Source organism: Tursiops truncatus, chromosome 3 (assembly GCF_011762595.2).
Source record: "Tursiops truncatus isolate mTurTru1 chromosome 3, mTurTru1.mat.Y, whole genome shotgun sequence".
Lineage (NCBI taxonomy): Eukaryota > Metazoa > Chordata > Mammalia > Artiodactyla > Delphinidae > Tursiops > Tursiops truncatus.
The window spans coordinates 97,695,822-97,716,160 of NC_047036.1; the positions used below are offsets into that span (position 1 = coordinate 97,695,822).

At 34.3% G+C, this 20,339-nt stretch overlaps 1 protein-coding gene across 5 annotated transcripts in view; it reads left to right on the plus strand.

Moving 5' to 3' along the window:
• DMXL1 (Dmx like 1) overlaps positions 1–20,339 on the plus strand; it is a 259,666-nt gene that overhangs the window by 66,624 nt on the left and 172,703 nt on the right. For 4 of the 5 annotated variants that reach the window (XM_073802431.1, XM_073802432.1, XM_033853101.2 and 1 more), the window contains exons 25-30: positions 379–570; positions 3,043–3,119; positions 5,592–5,719; positions 6,237–6,485; positions 11,588–11,766; positions 16,585–16,715. In XM_073802431.1, coding sequence (XP_073658532.1) covers positions 379–570; positions 3,043–3,119; positions 5,592–5,719; positions 6,237–6,485; positions 11,588–11,766; positions 16,585–16,715 — 956 coding nt within the window. Of the gene's footprint in view, positions 1–378; positions 571–3,042; positions 3,120–5,591; positions 5,720–6,236; positions 6,486–6,823; positions 7,606–11,587; positions 11,767–16,584; positions 16,716–20,339 lie in introns of those variants that run through there. The other variant, XM_033853102.2, reaches the window with a different exon arrangement.

A 20,339-nucleotide genomic window follows, 5' to 3' on the forward strand; every position in this document is an offset into this window, starting at 1 on the left:
TTAAAATGTTAAAATTGTTGATTTTCTTAATTATGGTTGCTTTAAGGAATTCTGCTTTTTGTGTGGTGCTTCATATTATGGATTTCTAGAGTTGTGAATGCATTGTGGTTTAAGGACAGTTTGATATCAGACCCTGTGATCTGCTTAATTCATATTAAACATTCTTATACGAATGCCTTGTGAGATGATGATACGAGCGTATTGTCCCATCAGTTTTCATTATAATTGGTGGAAGGTTGATCGTCCCTTCTAACTCTGTAAAAGTTTGTTATGCTTTTAATTTTTAATTGTTCTGAAGTTTTTCAAAGAGACCCTGAATTACTTAATGGATTATAACTATAAATAGTTGATTAACCTTTTTTCCCTTTGTTTTTTAAGGAAACAGCAGAACCAATATTTCCTAGCCCTCTTTCAGAACAAACCTCAGTACCTCTCCTCTTTGCTTGTACAGCCAGTGCCAAAACAGTAGTTGCCAATCCGTTATTGCACCTTAGTAATCTAACACATGATATTCTGCATGCCATAATAAACTTTGATTCACCACCCCATCCTGATATCCAAAGCAATAAAGTAAGTATGCTTGGTTTCAGACATTTAATTTACCTATATACTATGATAAAACTAAAAGATAAGTGTTAAGGCTTTTTATAAACAATTTTAAATATCATCCTATGCATAGTGATTGTTCCATTGCCAAGTTTATATTGGTTTTGATCAAAGAAAACTTTTGGTTGTAGGCCAAGTTCATCTTACTTGTATTACTTATACCCAATAGGGTACTTCAGTTTTAAAGTTTTACTTCGTCTTATTTAACTGCATCATTTTGGTAAGCATAATAGTGTGTATGCACATTTATGAGTAAATCTTCAGCAGTACACTTAGCCAAAAAGCTGGGGTTTTTTTAGAGACAGAAACTTAATATTATGTAAAAGTACTAGTATCTCTTTTTTTTCCCCTCATAGTCTGCATTTGATTCTCTCCCCCACCTCACAGGCTGTGATATCATGCCATCCATTTTCTTTTTGTCTAGTGGTAGCCTCTCCTACAGTTTTACCTTCCTGGATAACCTTAACCCTTATAAATTAATTTTGTCACTTTGTTTCCTATACTGCTCAGTAGAATAAATGCCCACATTGCATATTATACAATTAGGAATTTAATTTTGTTTAGATTGTGCTGATTTTAACCAAACTTTATTCCATATTCAACTTTAATAATAAGCAAATAATAAGCATAACCCTGGTGTATCAGCTTTTGCTGCTTAAGAGCCACCCTGAAACATTAATAGCTTAAAACAGCCATGATTTATTTTGCTCATGATTCTGTGGGCCAACTGGACTGATAGCTGGATACCTTCATTTGTCTTTGGTCAGCAGGCAGGTTGACTGGATTCTGGATGACCTAGGATGGCCTTATTTACATTTCTGGTGGTTGGCAGACTGTTTGCAAGGCTGACAGGAAACTTTGGGATGACCAAAGACTTTGGGATGTGTCTCATCCTCCAGTAGGCAAGCCTAGAGTAATTAGCCTGGGTTCTCTAAAGAAATAGAGCCAGTAGGGTGTGTGCGTGTGTTTTTATAGAAGGAGCCTTGTTGTAAGCAGTTGGCTCACTTAATTATGGAGGCCGAGAAGTCTCAGGATCTTCAGTTGGCAAGTTGGAGACCCAGGAAAACAGATGGTGTAGGTCCAGTCTAAGTACAAAGGCCTGAGAACCAGGATAGGTAATAGTGTAAGTTCCAGTCCAAATTCCAGCAGGCCTGAGACCCAAGAAGAGCCAGTGTTTCAGTTCTAGTCCCAAGGTAGGAAAAGACCAGTGTCCCAGCTCAGTGCAGCCAGGCAGAAGTTCCCTCATACTCAGCTTTTTTGTTCTATTCAGGTCTTCGATTGATTGGATAAGGCCCGCTCACAATCGGCAGGGCAATCGTCTTTACTCAGTCTACCAATTCAAATATTAACCTCATCCAAATTTACCCTAACAGACGCATCCATAATAACGTTTGACCAAACGTCTGGGCACCCCTTGGCCCAGTTAAATGGACACATGAAATTAACCATTTCACCTGGATTATTTCATATAGTGGTTCCAGGGGTTTAGAGAGCAAAAGTAGAATTTGCAAGGCCTTTAGAGAACTCGGTTCAGAAATAACACATCACTTCTGCCGTGTCCTCTTGCACAAAGCAAGTCTCAGCCCAAATTCAGTAAGTGGCGAAATAGACTCCACCTTTTGATTGGAGAAGCTAGAAAATATTATCGTTTTTGTAGTCTGTTGTATGTGGTCTTCGCTGTCTTCATTCATATGATGTTGTCCTTGATTTTAATTCATATCACATGTCTATTGATCATTGAAGGAAAAATAGCAATTAGATTTTAATATGCACAAAGAGTATCATACCTTATAATTAGATCAAGAACCTGGTCTTTTAATAGTCTAGCCTCCTTTCTTACCTAGATTAAGCTTCTCCCTCATCCTCAGATCTACTCCTGTTACTTCTCTTGTCATGCCATGTTTGGAGCCCTGTCTTCCTCAGTACACGTATTTGCCTTTCAGTTGCTGTCTTTCATACCTTCTTTCTCTAAAATTTCCCTCTCTTCAAATTGTTTTCTGTAGTAACTCGACTGTGTGATAGCATATTCTTCAGTGATCTGTTCATAAGTGAACTGTCATTTACCAGGCTGGACTTCATATTTTGGTTGAAGAAGGAGCAGTTTAAGTCTTGGAGGGCTTGCTTTTAATGCATGGCTCATGGCACTACTGAATAAGCTAACATCTGTTCTCGTTTGCCCTTAAAACAAATTAGGTAGTAGGTGTCTGTTTTATAATTTCTGCCAAAGTCCTCAGGTTTTGTGTGTTTGTTTGTGTGTGTGTTTTTAATTTGTTTGTCACAAGACCTTTCAGGCAGAAATGAGTATTAGGGAGAAAAAGGAAATAGTTTATAAGGGCAAAATCATTTTTTCATCTTTTTAAAAATGCTGATTATATTAGGTCTTGAAAAAAAGCTACATTTTTCAAAGTTATAACTCTGTTGTTTTTTTTTTTCCAGGTATATGTAATGCATACTTTAGCAGCTTCACTTTCTGCTTGTATTTATCAGTGCCTTTGTGGTAGTCATAACTACAGGTAAATATCTTGTGAAATTTAAGAATGTTTGCAGTAACTGATGAGGTTTGAGAATTTGTATGCTCTTGCTCTAGAAATACTGTGTACTGCAGTCCACCTTAAATAATGCAAAAAGCATATGGCTTAAGTGTTGAGTCCTTTTTTTTCATCTTTGAAATTTTAGCATACGTCTTTATGGCAAATGTATCTCAAGTAAACTCTTCACAATATAACTTATTTAGCAGCCTTTTATTGATCACTGTCTAATGCTAGACATTGTGATATACGCTGGAATAAGGTCTCCTTCCTTAAGGTCAATCTAGTTAGAGACAAACATGTGAAATGATAAATGATATGTAACATGACATCATACTTAAATGATGTGTCCTATAAGATGATAGGTAGTAAAATCTCAGGGAGCACAGAGGAGGGAGTGACTGACTTGGAATTGAGAAAAATTTTACAGAGTAGTTGATTATGATTTTTCTCTTTATGTCCTAAGGTTTCACTTAGGACATAAAGATAATAAAGCCTAAATAATTTAAAGCCTAGATAATTTATCTAGGCTTTCAAAACATGTTGTTTGACAGTGTGGGGGTCTGTATCTTTCTTTAGTTCTTTGAAATTCCCTTACTCTATTTCTTCAAATATTTTATCTTCTCTCTTCTCTTTCCTTATATGAGACAGATATTGGAACTTGTGGGTCCCTCTTATTTTTCTTTTAGCTTTCCTCTCAAATGATCCCTTTCATTATTTCTTTATTTATCATTTGCTTCATTTCAGGAGAAATCCTAGCTTCATTTTCCAGACACTAATTCATTCTTCAGCAATGTCCTATCTTTTATTTAGCCTATTTGAGTTTGTTTTAGAAATTCTATTTTCAATTTTAGTATCTCTTTATTTATTTATTTTTTTTGTTGTTTTTTATTGTTTTTTTTTGTTTTTTTTTTGCGGTATGCGGGCCTCTCACTGCTGTGGCCTCCCCCATTGCGGAGCACAGGCTCCAGACGTGCAGGCTCAGCGGCCATGGCTCACAGGCCTAGCCGCTCCGCGGCATGTGGGATCCTCCCGGACCGGGGCACGAACCCGTGTCCCCTGCATCGGCAGGCGGACTCTCAACCACTGCGCCACCAGGGAAGCCCTCTTTATTTATTTTAATAGCCACTTAAAAAAAAATAACTTACTGTTCTTTTTTTAGTTTTATTTTTTTTTAACATCTCTGAGTATAAACCACTTTCCTTAATGTTCTGGTAAGTCTTTGCTTCCTCAGGTGTAGGTATGTTGCTGAGTTTGTTTTCTCTTACATGATGTCAACATTCCTTTGTGTTGATTTTTGATTATCTGTTTATCTTATGTGTTTGAATTCTCCCAGGGGTCACCTCAGCTTACTACTCTGGTTATGTATTCCCATAGTAGCTTCAACTTGATTTCTTTGACCTTGGTCCTCCAAAAGTTCACTTTCTTATTACTGAGTATGGCTTTGTTTTCATCAACATATTTTTATCTTTCTTATCATTTCCATAGGCTTACTTTAGCAGGGGAGATTTTTGGTTTTTGTTACTCTTCCATCTTGAAAATGGAAAGTAAAGCAAGAGAAGCTATTTCCATATGTATCAAACTGTTAGAACTAAGACAACTTGCCAGTTAGAACAGATCTAAACAAATAAGTGTGCTATTTTTAAATATTATATTCATTTATTTAACATATGATATAGGAACTACTGACAGGGTTTAACAAATTTTTCGTACCATTTTTCTATTGTATTTATTTCATAGTTTGTGTCAAGCTGTAATTTATTTTGTCCATTGATCAGTTTATTTAGTTTTAGCTTAAAGTGCCATTTAATTAGAGAAGCTTATGCTGAATTCCCAAACTGTGTGAAATCACTCCTCCCTTTTGCTTTCATATCACTGTATGCATAGGTTTTGTCTTTAAAAACAGTATGATAAAATTATTTGTGTCTGATTCCCCCACCAGACTATAAATCGCATGAGGACGGAAACCATGTGTTTCATTAAACACCTGTTATCTGGTGCATATACCTGATATAACCTACCCTAGTGTAGGGTAGAATAGCCATTAAATATCAAATTGAACCAAAACTGACTTTTTCAACTCAGTAACCTTGTTTTAAATTTTGATATATAAGCTTGCTACTTGTGGTCAATAATGATTTAGTTTTTTCATTTGTACATATTTTATGTCTTACAGTAAATATATTTAAAAGCTATCATATCTGTTTTTAATTTAGAAAATTTAAAGGACACTTTGTTTTATTATAATACTAGACTATAAAGCACAGTACTTAGGTGTAAAGCAGTATAACTAATACACAAAATTTTGTATTTAAGGTACCCTAGATGATAGATCTAAAACATGGAAGTATTACGTGTGAAATTCATTTTAGATCATTGTATGTTATTATTGTTTTATTATATCGTTGTTATTGTAGGTCATTATAGATTGTTATTATTTAAATTTTTTTTTCTTAGTTCATTTCAAACAAATCAGTTTACTGGAATGGTGTATCAGACAGTACTGCTTCCCCATCGACATTCTTTGAAAACAGGAAGCTTAGATGAAGCCATAACTCCCAATACATCACCAGCTCAGTGGCCAGGTATAAATAATTTATATATGTGTGAGTGTTTTTCTTAGCCTTATTGAATTTAATCAGATGAGGAAAAAGTAGGTTTGGCTTGGGTTTGTTGTATGATAATCATTGTTGTTAACTATTGTTAGAATTGATACCAGTTTATTATTCACCACTTATTACAAATTATCCAGTTATGTAATGTTAGTTTTTCCTTTATCATCATACTAAAATAACTCAAATATTTTGTTATATCACTTTTTATAATTTTGCTTTTGTCATAATAGAAAAACATTTGTTATGGCAATGAAATTTTATCTATCAGATTTGAATCAGATTACAGATTTCCAGCGTTTGTCTAAATTGAACAAGTAGCTCAGCATTTATGCATTAACTGCAATAACCTCTACTAGTCTATGAATCTATGGCAGAAAATATTTTAATCCTGATGCTGTAACTTTTTTCAAAAATTAGGAAATGTTGATTATTTATTAATTTATTGTCAATGATAGCTAATGGTAGCTATGTTTGTTGTTTCTCCTAGGAATAACTTCTCTAATTCGACTTTTGAATTCTTCTGGGGAGGAAGCCCAGTCAGGGCTTACAGTCTTGCTCTGTGAGATTCTCACAGCAGTGTATCTTAGTCTCTTCATCCATGGCTTGGCAACACATTCTAGTAACGAACTGTTTCGGATTGTGGCCCACCCTCTAAATGAAAAAATGTGGTCTGCTGTATTTGGTGGAGGTGCACATGTTCCCAGCAAAGAACAGACACGCTCAAAAGCTTTACCTGGTTAGTTTTTAAACTGTTTTATTTTATTTTTTAAGGCTACAGCTTTATTTTTTCATCTGAATGATAACTTTGTTAAATGTAATTACATTTTAATTCATTCACAGAAAGTTCTGTTACAGACCATTTTCTTAAAGCATGAACAAATAGTTTTGTGGTAAATATGCAGTATAAAGTTTCTGGTGTAATTATCAAACTTTAAGATACTCATGCACCAGTGATTAGAACTATCTAATGTAATTTAAAATCTTTTACTATTGAAATTTTCATTTGTTTTGAAATGTACTGTAACATTGGTTTTTGTTCTATCCCAAATCAGATCTCTCTTCTTTCTTTGGCAGGAAGGTACTTTGCTATGCCTAGCCCCCACCAGGTAGTGGTATTCTCCATGGAATGTGTGGGCTTTTCCAAAGCTCTTTCAACCATCAGTTCTCATAGCCCTCCCAGTCTTGCAGGCAAGATATTAGCTTTAGAAATAGGCTTTTACAGTTCAGCTTGCTTTGTGTTGTTTTGGAAGGGTTGGGGTACAGTGGGCCAGTTTTATTTTGTTTGGCACTTAGCAAACTGAAAATTTTCCATTAATCAAGTCATATTTTTGATTTAAAACAATGATTAGCATTTTAGAAAACCATCCCTGCTTTTTTATTACGCTTTAAGTTCTTCATTTTGATGTTTTCTATTCCTTAGACTTTAACATATTTTTAAATGTGTAGAAATAAATAAACGTCAGTGCTAATCATGATAAATCAGACTATGGCTTGAAATGACTGGAAAAACATTTCAAATAAGGCTGCTTTATGTTCTGCATATTATGATTCCAGCCATTAGGGTTTTGGATTTCTAAGTGTTCATAGTATCATGCAAAGTAAGTATTTTAAACAATTGTATTACCTTTTCTAACTTTCTAATGTTGTAACTGTAGGTACTGTATTTATTTAAAGACTGAAACAAGCTTTTGACCTGAAAAGAATCTTCATGATGCTTTCTGCCTTTAAGTTTTCTTTTTTTTATTAGCCCATATGTGATAATCTTGGCTTTAAAATTTTTAACAATATTTTAAATTTTGTAACATCTCCTTTCTAATTTTTAAAGAGTAATTTCCTGTGCTTTATTTTTTATATGGATAAAAATAGAAAAGACTAGCTTATGAAACTCATGTTGGAATATATACTTAACTTCAGGTATTTGAATTCATTTTAGAAAAAATTTCAAAGTCTGAGAGGGAGTACGATTTATAGGTCTACTGAGATTAAAGACTGTGATCTTGTTATTACAACATGTTATAAAGGGATAAATTCTTGAAATAGAATGTCCACATACTTGTAAAAAATTAAAAATACATTTTTACTAACCAGTCAGCAAGCCTCAACTTCAACAATTCCTGGAGCATTTCTGAGCACAGATACATAAACAACCTTACTCAAAGTCCAGGTTGTTCTTTGTTTAACCACTCAGATATAGCTGTTTGTAGTTACAAATATCATATAATCAACTCTATCTCACGACTTACTGAATCCGAAATAATCAAAGTGAAAAAAATTATCTGCATCTGTATGTTTAACCTCTTGCGTTGGGACATGGTAGCCAAATAATACAGGATACTTAAAAAATGAAGTTTACTTAGTGATGGGGCTGGATATAGCCACATATAGATTATGTGATGCTCATCTGTCTATAAGAACCCAGAAACAATTCTGAATGCAATCAATCATGGATGTAACTGAAGGAGCATGTACAGAAAACATAAATGATATGATTTATCAGTTTGCTAACCAGAAAAAAGAGTACGCTCATTTAATGATGAAACCAAAGGTCTGCTGTTTCTAAAGTTGATTTAGTTTGTGAAGGAACAAGTAGAAAAAGAAAAAAATAGAAAAACAGAATAAAGGGAAGAAGTGAAGATACTAGGTAGTAAAGGCAGTAATAGTAATTAGAAGTAGCAGTCCTATGAGGCAGATAAACTGACAGTTGGAGAGACAAAATCTGAGAACAGAAAATCAACCAAGACAAAGGGACAAGCAGGGGTGGCTTTCAGTATAAGGCAGAGTTCTGAAATCTCAGTTTTTGAAGGCATTATTATGTTGTTCTGAAAGCACACCAACTAAAGCAGCACAGCAGCTTGATAAATTTTAGGTTGTAAGTAAGCAGCCCTGTATGTTTGAGTTACTGTTGAATGTAATCATGATGTCTTAAGAGTGTAATTAAATTAGATAATATTCAGTATACATTGTTGACCAAGGGAATAAAATGATGCGTTTTAGAAAAGTTGATCTGAATTCAGCCAAAATTGTTATATATATTGATATATTTTTAGTTTCTAGTGTTTAAATATGGCCAAATGAAAACTGGCAGGTCTAGAATATTTCATTTTCCTGACAACCTATTCATCTATTCAGTGTCAATGTATTGTATATTGAAGATGAAATACATGCTTAGAACCCTTAAAAATATGTTTTTAAAAAGTGTTTTCATAAACTTAGTACTATGAGAATATTTTAAAAGTTACCATTTGTTTTCCTTGTTCTGGTATAAATTCTGATTTTAATTTTCTTTGCAATAATGGTCTTATGAACTAAATTTTTCTTTCTACATGTCTATTATATACTTAATGTACTTTTAGTGACATAAAATTTAAATATGACTTAAGCTTTGTAATATAAGAAAATGGTAGATGATTTTTATTAGACTTTAACTCAGCAGGTCAGAGTTCTTAACAAAAATGTTAAGGTACATAAATCAGTATTTTATTTTTTAATCAAATTTACTTTGTGATTCCTACATATGTTAATGAGGGATTTATTTTTTCTAATTAATTAAAACTATAGCGTGGGTGAATGTTCATGGAGTTCTGAATTATTCTATTATGGTTAAGTTTTAAAGTAGATGATCATATAAGCAATAGCAGTTTTTGAAAAACTACTTTTTTTTCTGCTAACAGTGAGAAATCCATACTTTTGCTTTTTATTGCATATTGTAAAGCAAAACAAAATATTTTAAGAATTTTTGTTGTGTTTCATAATAATGTTTGCAGGTATAAGAATTGTCGTTATTCCTGTGCATACCTTAGTTTTTCTTTACCTACATTCTAACTTCTTAATGCCCCTTATAATTCATAAGCTCTATCTATATCCAAGTTCCTTTTCATTTCTCCCTAATGCTGATTTTTTTCTTTTATTACTAGTAAAGTAGCCATTTACTACCTTAATAATGGAACAGTAGAATCAGTTTGTATCCAAGGAGTGACACAGTTCTTGATATTTTATTATTAGCTTTTTTCAGAAACAAATGGTTAAGCACCCAGCAGCTACACAGTTTCTCTTGGTGCCCCTCAGCTTCATGACCACTCGAACCCAACGTGATATAAGCATAAAGTTGTCTTAGGTCTTGCTGCAATTTGAGGGAAAAGAAGAGGGAGCATCTACCCTAATGATAAGCTTCAAATCATTTCTTGTTTGCTAGGAGGTGTCACTAAGGTCTTTTAATTTGTAGCATTTCAGGTAATATAACATTCGGTACTGTGAACCTGTTTGCCGTTTTTCCCCTGTTGTCCTTGTGCATCAGAAATGTTTCAATAAGAAGTTTTATACTTCTGAAATTGAGTCTGTAATTTTAAATGTTTCCCCTCAGTGTGGTTAATTTCTTGTTTTCATGTCAATTATCTGGGTTCACACACTGTACTTGCAAATGTTTTTCTCTCTTAAAAAATTTTTTTTATGTTTTGCTTTAAAAACTTTGCTTTTTTATGACATAGCAAGCTTGGTAAAATCTGTGAATTTAGCATTGTAAGTTTTATTTTTCCCTAAACGTCTGTGTTCACATCACATGCCTTCTAATAATCTAAAAACAAAACAAGGAGAATAGTAATATTTGTCAAGTGATAAATTTATTTTAAAGCATAGCATTAATTTTTTTGACAGATTAAAAAAATACCCTTATATTCTAAATTTTTTACTCAATGAGAATTTGGTAAAACCACTGTTTAAGTTTTATAATGTATATAAATGTATGCAACAGATATATTAGAAACATGATTGTTGATTATCAATTGCTTATAAGATCAGAGAGAAAAAATTACACATTGAATATGATGGTTCTTTTTAAAGTCATTTGAATGATTACATACCACTTTTTAGCAATCCCTTTGTATACTAATTTTATTCATCTTTATTTCATTTTTTCTGAAGTAACTAAATTATTGTTAGACTCAGCTTGGCTGTAGCTTGATATAATGCATGAGCATGCTGTTTATGCAAGCTAAGTAGCTTCAAGCAATAAAACAAAATTGTATTAAAACACAAATACTTGTATTCCTTTGGAAGGTAAGTGACTTCTTGCTGTAACCATTAAAGAAGAATATTGGTGTGCCTTAATATGGGGTTGTTTACCTATCTTTTAGACCATGACTATGTCTAGGAGATCCTTGATTTTCTATTGGTGATTTGCATCTAGTGACTTAGTATTGATTAAAGATTTGTATAACTTGTTTTTCTTTGCTAATGCCCTTAATACTCTAAGGTAAAATACTAAGAGAATATTGACTGTTAAATGTTTAGAAGTTAAAACAATAAAGATTGCATTTTCTCCCTCTTCTTTGTTGTTCCATTGAGTAGAAAATTCTACCTCCAAGCCATTTCTAAAAGTCTGAATCAGTTTAGTAGGTAGTTTTGGTGTTTGAATTTTTTAATATTTTCAGTGAAAAATTAGTAGTAGTTTTTTAGTAGATAAAAGGCCAAGTGATTACTGAAGAATCTCATAACTGAGTTGTTGCCTTTAATTACCACTGACATCCCATGGTATTCTTCCCCTCCCCCCCCCCCCCCCCCCCCGCCCCATGATATTCTTAAAAAACAAAATAGAAAGATGTAGATAATTTAGATAAGTCAACATTCAGAGAGTAAGGGACAAGATGAGATAAAAACAAAGATCACTATACAAGATGATTTTTGTCTCACTTCCTCCACTATTTTCTTACCTTACTATCATAATAATCTCGGTTTTGTGTATGTACTTACTTGTAGTTAACCTTAGGTCTTATGTAAAAATAGATGAAATCAGAACAATGAAAATTGTACTTATTTTATAATACTTTATTTTGTTCTTGTTAGTTTCTTCACTAGTGGAAGAAGGAGAGAAACAGAACAAACGTTTTAGGCCATCAAAAATGTCTTACAGAGAATCTGCCTCAGTGACCTCTTCCTCACCACCAGTAAGCCAGGAATCACTGATAGTTAAAGAGAAGTTCATTCCACCTGAGCTCAGTATCTGGGACTATTTCATTGCCAAGGTAATACAAGTGTTATCCACATGATTATTTGTGTAGTTAAACACAAATGAAACTGTTTAAAATAAGTAATTGTTGGTGTTTCCAAATATTTTTCCACACTGGTTTAGAAAATTTTCATTTTATCAGGGTACATTATCACAAAATATACCCTAAAATATTTTGGACATATTTCAACCAGGTTTTAAGGCAGTTCTTTTATAAATTATGATCTTTGCATTTTAAACAAAGCAACGTTCTTAGTAAGATGAAAAGATAAATTGGTTATTAGCACCTTAATGCTTGATAGTAATTAAGGAATCAAGACTGCCAGAAGTCAAAGTGCCATCCATACTCTAATTCCTTTTCTATACTCCAGGCAGTCCTGCATTGTCCTGATATACACAGATTTCAGTTTTTAGTTAAATAACATCAGTCCCTCAACAACACTGTTCAATTGTAAAGTTACCACAATTTATTAAATATGAGTAATCGCATAAAGTACAAACTTTCCTGCTAGCTATTCAGTCCACAAATCACTATGTAAATAACAGATGCACCTCATGATCAGTGACCAATCACAACAGTTCTTTCAAAGTCTGTCAGTGATTGGTCATTTAGTACCTGTTATTCAGTATTCAGTTCATACACAGACAGAAAGGCATGTGGTTGTCTTGCCTCCTTATCTCCCATAATAAACTCAAGTGACATTTTACAAAACTGGCTAATCAGAAGAGGGAATTGGCTAACACAGATAAAAGTGCAACTGAAAAATGAAAAGTGATAGTGATAGTACTGGAAGTGAAATTCAAATCAAATATAAGTAAAGTTATAGAAGAAATAGCTAACTTTGGGAATACTGACATTGCTGTCATTTGATACACTTTAGATGTACAGCCAGAGGCAATTAGTAAAGGCCAGCTTATCAACATAAATGAGGAAAGTGTGGCAAAAGGATGAAGATGTCCCAGAGATAGTGAAATTGGCAAAATACTTCACATTAAAAGAACTCTGGGTAATATTTCACAACATTGAAAGTGCAAAGAGTAAAAAGTTGGACGCTGATACAAACTTAGAAAGGAGTATGACGATTTGCTAACGATTAGAAAAGAAGCTTGCTTTGATTCCTGAGTTAGAAGGCCAGCACTGTTCAAAGTACTCTTGATAAATTTCTTACAAAGAAATAAAACACTTTAATTCTCACTGTTTCTAATTACAGTATACTAAATAAGTATTGTTTTTACTATTTTTTTTCATTTTCCTATACATTTATAGCTGACTGTAAAAGTTTTTAATGTTCTGACAAATTTTTAAATGGTCACAGAACATTTGTAATTTTTGCATGCTTCAGGGTAAAGAAGGGCATTTATATCACCTTGTTTCACATTGCCTTTTGCAGTCATTGATTCATTCAACAGATGTTTATTATGTACTCTGTTTATATTGGAATATCTTTATTTCATCTTCATTTTTAAAGCATAGTTTTACTTTTGCTGGGTATGTGATTCTTGATTAGCAAGGCCGCCTTTAGTTGTCTTGTTCCTGGATCTGGTTAAATTTGGGGCTGGTCTGCCCTTGTTCCAATCTGTATCTCAGCCTCAGGCTAGTTGAAATGTTAACCTTCCCTAATTGTTTGCTGCTAAGAACTCTTGTTTTTGACAATGCTGCTGGGCATGGAATTCGTTGTTGTTGTTTTTTTAATTGAAGTATAGTTGATTTACAGTGTTGTGTTCATTTCTACTGTACAGCAAAGTGATTCAAGTATTCATTTATATACATTATTTTTCATATTTTTCATATGGTTTATCACATGATATTGAATATAGATTGAGGACCTTGTTGTTTATCCATTCTCTGTATAATAGTTTGCATCCCCTAATCCCAAAGTCCCAATCCCTACCCCACCTCCCTCTTGGCAACCACAAGTCTGTTCTCTACGTCTGTGAGTCTGTTTCTGTTTCGTAGATAAGTTCATTTATGCCATATTTTAGATTCCACATTTAAGTGATATTATATGGTATTTATCTTTCTGTTTCTGACTTACTTCACTTCTTTTTTTTTGCGGTACGCGGACCTCTCACTGTTGTGGCCTCTCCCGTTGCGGAGCACAGGCTCCGGACGCACAGGCTCAGCGGCCATGGCTCACGGGCCCAGCCGCTCCGCGGCATATGGGATCTTCTCAGACCGGGGCACGAACCCGTGTCCCCTGCATCGGCAGGCGGACTCTCAACCACTGCGCCACCAGGGAAGCCCCACTTCACTTCTTATAATCTCTAGGTCCATCCATGGTGCTGCAAATGTCATTATTTCATTCTTTTTTTTTTTTTTTTTTGCTGTACTTGGGCCTCTCACTGTTGTGGCCTCTTCCGTTCCGGAGCACAAGCTCCGGACGCGCAGGCTCAGCGGCCATGGCTCACGGGCCCAGCCGCTCCGCGGCATGTGAGATCTTCCCGGACCGGGGCACGAACCCATGTCCCCTGCATCGGCAGGCGGACTCTCAACCACTGCACCACCAGGGAAGCCCTATTTCATTCTTTTTAATGGCTGAGTAGTATTCCATTATATATATGTGTCACATCTTCTTTATCCATTCATCTGTCAGTGGATATTTAGGTTGTTTCCATGTCTTGGCTGTTGTAAATGGTGCTGCAGTGAACATTGGGGTGCATGTATCTTTTCGAATTATAGTTTTCTCTGGATTTATGGGCATGGAGTTCTTATTAAAGTCAGCCCCCTCTGGCCAGGCCACAGAGTTCTTTGTCCTCACAGGCTGCTGTCCCTGATAGAACAAATGGGCCACAGAGGGCAGGGGTTGGGTTAGGAGTACCCCCTGGCCAAAATGCCAGATGCTCACTTTTTACCAGAGATTCAGTAGTTTTTCTTGAATAAATACTTCTCTATGTGTTGTATGTATTTGGTCAGTTTCCAGTATCTTTAAATGGTTGTTTTTGACAACTTTTTCCAGTTTCATTACTTCTTTTTGGGAAGAGGACTTACCAAACTCCTCACTCAGCTTTTCCAGAATTTCTACCCTCCCTGCTATGTTTCTTTATTGGGCTTCTTTGGACCCAAGATTTTATAAGTTTTCTTTTCAAATTTCCCACATCTCTTCTTTCATCCTCACTCTTAACTGATGACATCATCTTATGTCATTAAAAAAAAAATAGAACCAGACAAAAGTCTTTCATCATTCTGTCGTTAAGCCCTCATCTTGTTCTCTCTTGTTATTATCAAGGAAGCATCCTTCCTATCAAAGATGCATTGCTATTCTGAATCCTATCCTTGTTTTTCTTCTCTACCCTTCTCTCTTCACTGCTGGCTCTTCCCTTCAGAGCAGAAATGTGCTCTGCTGTCTCCCATTCCAAATCCTGCTTTGATCCCAAAACTTTTTCGAACTATTATCCCATTTCTCTGTTTCCCATCCTCCTTCAACTTTTCAAAACTATAAACACATTATCTTTCTATTACCATAGGTCCCATTCATATTTACCCATTGTATGACTCGTGACACAACCACCCCACTAAACCTGCTGTTGTTGAGATTCAGGTGGTATCCATGTTATCAAGTATAGGAAACTTCTTTGTCATCATCTTATATGACTTCTTAGCAGTATTCAATCCATGTGACTATTTCCTCCTTTTTGAATTACTTTTCTCTCTTGTTGTATTGATACCAGTCTCTTCTAGTTTATTTCCTAACCTTACTATTTATTCCTTCATAGTCTTCTTTCTTCTTCCTTTTCTGCCTGACCTGTGAATCTTGATCTTCTTCAAGATTTAGGTTTCTGATATTTATTTTCTTTAGTACTTCCCATGTCACAACCAAAGTCCTCCCATTTTAGTAAACGGCATCTTCATCCTTATAGTTGCTCAAGCCAGAAACCCAGAAATCGTCTTTTCCTTCTCTTTCCCTTGCTCTCCAAATTGATCAGTAAATCTGTGCTTTCCCCCAGATATACCATGAATGTGTTATTTATCTCCATCTCCATCACACACCTGTATCCAGACTGCCAACTCTTGCCTTAGTTACTGATGTCTCCATTTCTTCTCTTGACATTTGACTTTTCTCTCATAAGGCTATGGTCATAGTAACATTCCTAGAGTATAAATCTCAATACCTATCCTCTACTTAAAACTCATCAGTGGCATTCCATTACACTCTTTACTGTGTTGTACAAAAACCCTACCTGATCTGTCATCTGCTGTTCTCTTCAGCTTTTCTCCCAACACAACCCTCTTGCTTTAGTAGGCTTCAGCCGAACTTCTTTTTTTTTTTTTCCATACCAAACTCTTTTACCTTATTAAAGCCTTTTTACATACTATACTACCTAAAATGCTTTTCTTCCCTCTTGTTAAATGGCTTATTCCTTCTTGTCCTTTAGGTCTCACTTAAATGACACTTTTCAAAGAGGCCTTTCATGATCAGCTTATCTCAACTCTTGTTAATATTCTTGATGCCAATGCTATTTTCTTCTTTATAACACAGCTAAATACAATTTATATTTAGTTTTCTATTATTTGCCTGTTTTTTTCCCCCACTAAAATATAAGAGCTGTGAGGACAGTGACTATATATATGTCTTAAAATTTCTTACATTGAGTATACTTTTCACACATAGTGGATACTTAATATATTTTTGTTGATTGGATGAATAAATAAGGGAATTGTGTAAAGTGATGTTGAAGGCATAGAATGTCAAAAAAGAAGCAACCAAGTACTGGTTACTTTACTTTCTTATAACAAAGTACCCCGAAATGGGATAAATTGCTAATATTAGACTGTATAATTGAATGTGTTAAATCAGATAGTTGGATGATAAATTCTGTAACTTTTTTATTTTAGCCTTTTCTACCTGCTTCTCAAAGTAGACCAGAATATGATTCAGAGGAGAGTCTGGAAAGTGATGACGAAGATGAAGATGTTTTAGCTTCAGATTTCCATCTCCAAGAGCATTCTAATTCAAATTCATATAGGTATGGAATATTTAATTTTAAGCTTCTTTAAAAAAATTCATTATGTAATTTTGAAAATAATACATGAAATTAATATCTTGGTGAATTATATTATAACCCAGATCTCTTTAGCTGAAATTGTTAAATTCCCTTCCTTAACAATAATTTGACAGTTAATTTTTGATTACCCTTGAATGGACAATCTGTACTTTTTTTCAGCTCTCATAAATCTTGCTGTCATATCATTCCTTGCCCTTTGCTCCCTACAATAAACAAACTGCATTGTTTTAACCTAAAAGATCTAATGTCTTTTCAGTACACTAGTACTCAAAGATGTCAGTGATTTCTTTCTTAAAAATGGCATATGTGGAACACATATAAAAATCATAAATGTTCAAATACCCTCAAAGCTCCAATGCTACATTATTATCCTTACATGTATAAGTGATAGTATGATATGTTGTTTATATCTGAAAGGTGTATATATTTTATTATGACATGGTATGTTAATTGATAGAAAAATATAACTTTTCCAAAAGAAACAAGTAAGTATATTAGGGAAAATGAAGTACTCCTTTATTGAAAAGAACAGTTTTTATGAGATTTTTAAAAAATTAATTTTTATTGGAGTATAGTGGATTTACAGTGTTATGTTAGTTTCTGCTGTACAGCAAAGGGAATCAGTTATACATATACATATATCCACTCTTTTAGATTCTTTCCCATATAGGTCATTACAGAGTATTGAGTAGAGTTCCCTGTGCTATACAGTAGGTTCTTATTAGTTATCTGTTTTATATATAGTAGTGTATATATTGTCAATCTCAGTCTCCCGATTTATCCCTCCCCCGCTTTATCCTTTTTCACCTTGGTAACCATAAGTTTGTTTTCTACATCTGTGACTTTATTTCTGTTTTGTAAATAAGTCCATTTGTACTATTGTTTTAGATTCCACATATAAGTGATATCATATAATATTTGTCTTTGTCTGACTTACTTCACTCAGTATGACAATCTCTAGGTCCATCCATGTCGGTGCAAATGGCATTATTTCATTCTTTTTTGTGGCTAATATTCCATTGTATATATGTACCACATCTTCTTTATCCATTCCTCTGTCAATGGACATTTAGGATGCTTCCATGTCCTGGCTATTGTAAATAGTGCTGCAATGAACGTTGGGGTGCTTGTATCTTTTCAAATGATAGTTTTCTCCATATATATGCCCAGGAGTGGGATTGCTGGATCATGGTATAGTAGCTCTATTTTTAGTTTTTTAAAGAACCTTCATACTGTTCGCCATAGTGACTGTACCAATTTACCAATCTACATTCCCACCAACAGTGTACGAGGGTTCCCTTTTCTCCCCACCCTCTCCAGCATTTATTGTTTGTAGATTTTTTGATGATGGCTCTTCTGACCAGTGTGAAGTGATTCCTCCTTGTAGTTTTGATTTGCATTTCTCTAATAATTAGCAGTGTCGAGCATCTTTTCATGTGCTTTTTCGCCATCTGTATGTCTTCTTTGGAGAAATGTCAATTTAGATTTTCCACCCAGTTTTTGATTGGGTTGTTTGTTTTTTTGATATGGAGCTGCATGAGCTGTTTGATATTTTAGAGATTAATCCCTTGTTGGCCACTTAGTTTGCAAGTATTTTCTCCCATTCTGAGGGTTGTCTTTTTGTTTTGTTTATGGTTTCCTTTGCTGTGCAAAAGCTTTTAAGTTTAATGAGGTCCCATTTGTTTATTTTTGGTTTTATTTTCACTACTCTTGGCAATGAGTCAAAAAAGATCTTGCTGCAATTTATATCAGAGAGTGTTCTGCCTTTGTTTTCCTCTAAGAGTTTTATAGTATCCTGTCTTACATTTAGGTCTTTAATCCATTTTGAGTTTATTTTTGTGTATGGTGTTTGAGAATGTTCTAATTTCATTCTTTTACATATAGCTGTCCAGTTTTCTCAGCACCATTTATTGAAGAGACTGTCTTTTCTCCATTGTATATTCTTGCCTCCTTGATCGTAGATTAGGTGACCATAGATGGGTGGGTTTATCTCTGGGCTTTCTATCCTGTTCCATTGATCTGTATGTCTGTCTTTGTGCCAGTACCATACTGTTTTGATTACGGTAGCTTTGTAGTATAGTCTGAACTCAGGGAGTGTGATTCCTCCAGCTCCATCTTTCTCTCTCAGGATTGCTCTGGCTATTCGAGGTCTTTTGTGTTTCCATACAAATTGTAAAATTTCTGTTCTAATTCTGTGAAAAATGCTATTGGTAGTTTGATAGGGATTGCACTGATTCTGTAGATTACTTTGGGTAGTATAGTCATTTTGACAATATTGATTCTTCCAATCCAAAAACATGGTATATCTCTCCATCTGTTTGTGTCATCTTTGATTTCTTTCATCAGTATCTTATAGTTCTCTGAGTACAGGTCTTTTGCCTCCTTAGGTAGGTGTATTCCTAGGTATTCTATTCTTTTGATGAGATGGTAAATGAGATTGTTTTCTTAATTTCTCTTTCTGATCTTTCATTGTTAGTGTATAGGAATGCAAGAGCTTTCTGTGTATTAATTTTGTATCCTGCAACTTTACCAAATTCATTGACAAGCTCTAGTAGTTTTCTGTTAGCATCTTTAGGATTCTCTGTGTGTAGTATCATGTCATGTGCAAATAGTGACAGTTTTACTTCTTCTTTTCCGATTTGGATTCCTTTTATTTCTTTTTCTTCTCTGATTGCTGTAGCTAGGACTTCCAAAGCTGTGTTGAATAAAAGTGACAAGAGTGGACATCCTTGTCTTATTCCTGATGTTAGAGGAAATGCTTTCAGCATTTCACCATTGAGTATGATGTTAGCTGTAGATTTGTCATATATGGCCTTTATTATTTTGAGGTATGTTATCTATGCCCACTTTTCTGGAGAGTTTTTATCATAAGTGGGTGTTGAATTTTGTCAAAAGCTTTTTCTGCGTCTATTGAGATGATCATATGGTTTTTATTTTTTAGTTTGTTAATGTGGTGTATTACATTGATTGATTTGCGTATATTGAAGTATCCTTGCTTATACTGAAGTATCCTTGCATCCCTGGGATAAATCCCACTTGTTCATGGTGTATGATCCTTTTAATGTGTTGTTGGATTTGATTTGCTAGTATTTTGTTGAGGATTTTTGTGTCTATGTTCATCACTGATATTGGCCTGTAATTTTCCTTTTTTGTGATGTCTTTGTCTGGTGTTGGTATCAATGTGAGATTTTTATTTGCTGGTTTCCTGTGTTAACCTGATTTTGTTTTTTTGAATATATGGAATATTTACATGGCTCAAAAGTCAATCTGTGTAACTCAACAACAAAATAACTCAATTAAAAAATGGGCAAATTAGTTGAACAGACATTTTTCAAAATAAGCACATGAAAAGATTCTCACTGTCACAGATTATTGAGGAAATGCAAATAAAAACCACAATGAGAGATCCCCTCACACCCATTAGATTGGCTATTATCAAAAAAAAAAACAGAAAATTACAATGTTGGCAAGGGTGTGGAGAGATTGAAACCCTTGTCCACTGTTGGTAGGAATGTGAACTGGTGCAAACCACTGTGGAAAACAGTATGACAGTTCCTCAAAAATTAAAAGTAGAATTACCATATG